This window comes from Oryzias melastigma, linkage group LG17 (assembly GCF_002922805.2).
Source record: "Oryzias melastigma strain HK-1 linkage group LG17, ASM292280v2, whole genome shotgun sequence".
Lineage (NCBI taxonomy): Eukaryota > Metazoa > Chordata > Actinopteri > Beloniformes > Adrianichthyidae > Oryzias > Oryzias melastigma.
Window position 1 is genome coordinate 5,417,975 of NC_050528.1, and position 6,206 is coordinate 5,424,180.

Consider the following 6,206-nt stretch of genomic DNA (forward strand, 5'->3'; position numbering starts at 1 on the left):
GCATAAGTAAAAAAAATACAACATTTTAAATATAATTTACACATGCACTACTTAAAATTACAACAGCTTACATCTAACTATGCGCACAAATCTTTAAACATTTCACATAAATCGCTTTCTACGCACACAGAACCTCATTTACGCACAGATCTGAGGCGAGACTCTTTTCACGTCTCCAAGATTTAAATGTGTTTAAATGTGGCAACAATGCTGGCTCTTTTCAGCAATTTTCAGAATTACACAAATTGAGGTATTTTCTCTACATAAGACACAGATTCACTTTATAAGAGAAATGTATTCATATAAATAAAGTAAAGAGTTTTTACCTTTAACCTTGAGTGCGACCGACTCTTTCACCTTCCGCACTTGAAAGGTGATGGTCCCTCCATCGTTTGGCGCCAGGTTCTTCAGCGTGAGTTTGTGGAGCTTTCCTTCATGTGTGATGGTGTTGACCTCGTTTGTGCAGAGCACCTTATCGTTCAGGAGCCACTGCGCCTCTTCGTCTGCATAATTGATCTCGCACGTGAAGGCCGCATCGCCGTCTTCATCCACCTCGATGTCGGCCAGGTGTTTGGTGATCTTAATGTCTCGCGCTGGGTAGAAAACAAAAAGAAAAATGGGATTGTTTTATGGGATTGTGTGTTTGTTTTGTCAAAGGAACACACCTTCTACGGTCAGAGCGCCTTTGGTCTCAGCCGGTCCGGACTGGCAGCGATACTCGCCGCTGTCCTCCTCCGTCAGTCGTTGGATGGCGAGTTGCGCCATCGCAGCTTTTTGCTTCATGCTGTACTTGTCTGACGCTGTCAGCAGCTCCTGACCTTTGAACCATTTGACCTCTTTCGGTGTGGCTGAGAACTTGCAGGTGAGCGTGGCTGAACCTTTCTCCTTTGCGTTCACGTTAGAGATTGGCTCAGCGATCTCAAGCGGACGCTCTGCACACAGAAAAATAAGTAACCTGTGTTTTACAGCAAAACTATTGACTCATTTTGAGGGAATACTATAAAAAAAGTACCTTTAACTGTGAGCTGAGCTGAGGATTTACTTTTCCCAGCGGTGAACTGCACAAGCCCCGTCATGGCGGCTTTGGTCTTTTTGAACGTCAGACGGTGCATGGTGCCTTCCTTCTCCATCTCAACATCAGGACCCTCCTGAATGGCAACCCCGTTCAGAGTCCAAGCAGGAGGTTTGACCAGCTCCATGCTGATCTCCACCTCAAAAACAGCAGCGAAGGGCTCGGTCACCTCCACGGGGCTGAGCTCCCGCACGATGCTGATGGACTGCTCTGCAGGGATCGCAGAGAAAAAGAGCTTTAAAATGAACGTTTTGATGTAAAACACTTGAAAATCCCATTTATTCAGCCCATATGTGCAAGTTCTCCCACTTAAAACATTTTCATCATAAAAATACCTCAATTATGAGAGACAAAATGAGAAGAAAAAACAGAAAATCTCGTCTGATTTTTAGAGAATTTATTTATAGATTATGATGGAAAAAAGTATTTGTTCAATAATCAAATATGTTGTTATACGCTCTGTGTTAGCAATGAGAAAAGTCAACTGTTTCCTGTAAGTCTTCACAGGGTTTTCATAAACTGGTCTTTTGGTCCATTCCTCCATGCAGATCTCCTCTACAGCCTTGATATTTTGGTCAATTCCTCCAGGTAGATCTCCTCTAGAGCAGTGATGTTTTGGTCCATTCCTCCATCAGATCTCCTCTAGAGCATTGATGTTTTGGTCCATTCCTCCATGCAGATCTCCTCTAGAGCAGAGATTTTTTGGTCCATTCCTCCATGTGGATCTCCTCTAGATCAGTGATGTTTTGGTCCATTCCTCCATGCAGATCTCCTCTACAGTCTTGATATTTTGGTCAATTCCTCCAGGTAGATCTCTACAGCAGTGATGTTTTGGTCCATTCCTCCATGCAGATCTCCTCTAGAGCAGAGATTTTTTGGTCCATTCCTCCATGCAGATCTCCTCTAGAGCAGAGATTTTTTGGTCCATTCCTCCATGTGGATCTCCTCTAGATCAGTGATGTTTTGGTCCATTCCTCCATCAGATCTCCTCTAGATCAGTGATGTTTTGGTCCATTAATCCATCCAGATCTCCTCTAGAGCAGTGATGATTTTGTCCATTAATCCATCCAGATCTCCTCTAGAGCAGTGATGTTTTGGTCCATTAATCCATCCAGATCTCCTCTAGATCAGTGATGTTTTGGTCCATTAATCCATCCAGATCTCCTCTAGATCAGTGATGATTTGATCCATTAATCCATCCAGATCTCCTATAGATCAGTGATGTTTTGATCCATTCCTCCATTTTGATCTCCTCTAGATCAGTGAAGTTTTGGTCCATTCCTCCATGTTGATCTCCTCTAGAGCAGTGATGTTTTGGTCCATTAATCCATCCAGATCTCCTCTAGATCAGTGATGATTTGGTCCATTAATCCATCCAGATCTCCTCTAGATCAGTGATGTTTTGGTCCATTCCTCCATGTGGATCTCCTCTAGAGCAGTGATGTTTTGGTCCATTCCTCCATGCAGATCTCCTCTAGAGCAGTGATGTTTTGGTCCATTAATCCATCCAGATCTCCTCTAGAGCAGTGATGTTTTGGTCTATTTTTGAAGTGTGGATGCATGAGTTCAGAGGTCATTTATCAAATATCCTTAGAAAATACAGTTCCTAAAAGCACACATGATTTGTGGAATTATCAATACCCTGCTTTTTTTAAAAATGACTTGAAAGGACTTGAAACATTAACAGTAGGACTTGATTCGACTTGAGACTTGTTGGTCTTTTGACAGATTCAGTTCCCAGCCTGGTGCAGGTCAACTATTTTGTTTTGGGTGTCCTAAGACAGCTCTTTGGTCTTAGTGGAGTTTGAGAAGCTTGTGGACAGATGTCTTTCATACAGATAACGAGTTCAAACAGGTGCCATTAATACAAGAAATGAGTATGAGAGTCAGAAATCTTCCTTGTTTTTAGGTGACCAAATACTTATTTTCCGTCACAATTTGCAAATAAATTCTTAAAAATTTTGATTTTCTGGATTTTTTTTCTCATTTTGTCTTTTATAGTTGAGGTATACCTATGATGAAAATTAAAGACTGTTTTAAGTAGGAAAACTTGCACAAGTGATGGCTGACTGAATACTTTTTTGCCCCACTGTACATTTTCTTCTTGCTAATATTTTATTCATCTATCCATAGATGAGAAAACTGGAAGTGTAACCTAAAAACTCATGAAAAGTTTAGCCTAATCACTCATTAAATGTGATTCTGACGATGGTACTTTCCTTTTCTATCTGAGATTTTTAATAAAATATGGATAAAGTATTTATTTAGCATATAAATATTTTCATCCATGAAATTACAGGAAGCTGCTGGATTCTCTGAAAGTTAAATTGACTTTGTTACAAAATACTGAAAACGAGCATAATCATGCAAACACTGCAGATAAAAGTACTAAAAGAAATGGATTAAATCAGAGATCTCAGTCAAAATTAGGTTTTGTCGTCTTTATAAATGACATATTAGATGTTGCATTAGGGTTAGCCCATTTCACATAATGTTAACAGCTTGTAAATATTAAAAAATAAAGACAAAAACTCCTCATTGGTCTATAGTTTGATGGCCTGTTTTTGAGTATTTAATTACATCATCACCGTGTTTACTGTCACCCTGTGATACCTTCTACCAGCAGTTTACAGGACGTCCTGTCATCGGTGGCGTCGCAGGTGTAAGTCTCTTCATCGCCAGAGTCCACGTCGTTGATGGTGAGCGTTCGGTACACGTCTTCACTTTTAATCTCGTATTTTTTGCTGGCTTTAATTTCCGTCTTGCTTTTGAACCACTTGACGCCTGCGCTGGCGCGGGACACGTGGCACTCGAGGTGGACCCGGTGTTTGTACATGGCTATCTTATCTCTGAGCTTCTTCACAAACTTGACGGGCAGCTCTACGGTGACAACAACACTGGATGAAGGAAATCTACCGGACACAGAAGTGTGCGGATGCACTGCTGCACGGGTGCATTTCAGAACAGACGCTGTTCATTTAAATGATGCCAAAGTCAGCACACATGAGAGCTTCAATGCTGCGAAAATCAGTGTTTGTGGAATTAATCAAACAGCAAAGTGTATATTTTTCATGTGAACAATTCAAAGTAACCCTTTAAAAAATTTAAAGGTGCTTCTAATCATATTTCTCGATTGACTAGATATTTATAGTTCCACTTACTATAACTTTTAGCAGTTCAAAATACCCAAAAGTGAACCCCTAATCCATTTTCAGCCCTCACTTTTAAGGGTAGATGTAGAGAAAGAAATTCATGAATTAAGACATTTATGACTACACAACTCATATCAATTTTATACCCTAAAACAAATCTATATTTTTGGTTATTAATGGCAGATCTGATAATTAAAAAAAAACGATAACCACTTTTAAGGGTGTAATAGATCACAAAAGTCACAGTGTGGATCGTGTGACGGTTTTAGGGTCACGATTCAGATCATTTTTGGAACAGTAGAAAGTGAAACACAAGAAAATAAAAAAGATAAAAGTCTGAAATTACATTTATAAAGTACTTCTAAGCATAAAAATACAATAACTTGTCTTTGAACATAAAAGTGTAAAATCATGTAGTTTCTGGTTAAATTTACATGTCTGGAGACCAAATCTACAAAAACTGAGAGAAAAGAGTAATGATTTTTTCCCTTTCTTCATTTTTATCTGCTTAAATATGCAGACTTATTATGAAAAGCAGATTTTAAAGTGGATCCGACAATTATTTTTTAAACTAAATGGATAGAAAGCTATTAAAAATATCAAAACATCCTTTTTTTGTCGCAGACAATAAAAAAAATCTCTTTTTGTAGTCAATAAAGTACCAAACCAACACATTGTAACAACATAACACTTCATTCCTGTTTAAAAAATGTAAAAATCTAGATCTTTAGTGATAACCTGAGCGACCTCTGCACTCAGCATGTTGTGGGTTTCTGTCTTTATTAAGTAACAAATGATGTCAGTCAGAGAATTTTTCTTCTTAGGAAGGATCTGAGTTTGAATTCCAGTTTTGGTATTTGTTAAATCTTTTATTTTTTGCTAAATTACTCAACATACATTACCATAAATATTAATAAAAAAAATCTGGATAATTCTTTAGATTTTTTATGTAGAAATGTATTTTCTTAGTAATATGTAGTTAACACAAGTAAATCTAGTCTTTTAAACCCTTGGTTTAATACTAAAAAATGTTCATGTGAATTTAAAATAAAATCCTGTATTCTTTATGCCTAATGAAATGCAACTATGTGTATAAAAAATAAAATACAGCAACAGTGAGCACTCCTGTATTAGACCCTCATGGCAGCACCAGAGTCAGCAAACCAAAGACTAAGTAAAAAAAAAAAGAAAAATGTTGAAGGATCTTAAGAGATAAAATCCAAAAGTTCTTGATAAACAGAGATTGATACGTTTACAAAAAAACAACTTTAAGTTGAGCCCCTGAAGGTGAATTGACAAAGATTACTCAGGATTGTTCACATGTTTGAAAATCTCAGGACGAAACCTCTCATGATGAAATGAACACTGAGATGTTTGTGTGACGCCATCAGGCCTCAATGAGGAACAACAATGCAAGATGCAACTAGATTTCTCCTTTTAAAAAATTGAATCCAACAATACTTCAGAAATCCTATTGCTGATGAAGAAATAAATAAGAATGTTGTAGAATTGTTTCTGATAGAATCAAAAAAAGAGAAATCCATTTGCAAAGATCATTAAAACTAAAATGTTGGTTAGTTAAATTGAAAAACGGATTTAGTGTTAATGGTAAAATTAGTGTCAGCACAAAGCAGACGGGTACCTTTAACTCTGAGTTTTGCAGCTGAAGATGCCTTTTCAGCTGTAAATTTAATCTCACCCGTATCTTCAGGGGAGACACACTTAAACAACAACACGAAGGTTTTACCTGGAAAACAGAAACAAAGGAAAGCTTCTAATATCTATTTATATAGAACAATATCACAAAAGAATTGTCTCACTGGGCTTCACATGGTAATTCAAGTCCCACTCCAATCATTTTTAAATTCATTTTAAAACCGTTTCCAGCGGTCTTTTAATCAAGATTATGTTGCTTTGGGACAAAATCAATTATCAACACCACAAACACGCTCTTCTTTAAACGTCACGTTTTTAGTCTTTTC

At 37.6% G+C, this 6,206-nt stretch overlaps 1 protein-coding gene across 1 annotated transcript in view; it reads right to left on the reverse strand.

The window, feature by feature from the left end:
* The window catches only part of obscnb (obscurin, cytoskeletal calmodulin and titin-interacting RhoGEF b), a gene marked incomplete in the record, with an annotated part of 93,132 nt that overhangs the window by 58,321 nt on the left and 28,605 nt on the right, over positions 1-6,206 (reverse strand). Inside the window, 5 exon segments of the mRNA XM_024273526.2 lie at positions 350-593; positions 666-932; positions 1,013-1,282; positions 3,686-3,952; positions 5,867-5,971. Of these exon segments, the coding sequence (XP_024129294.1) occupies positions 350-593; positions 666-932; positions 1,013-1,282; positions 3,686-3,952; positions 5,867-5,971 (1,153 nt within the window).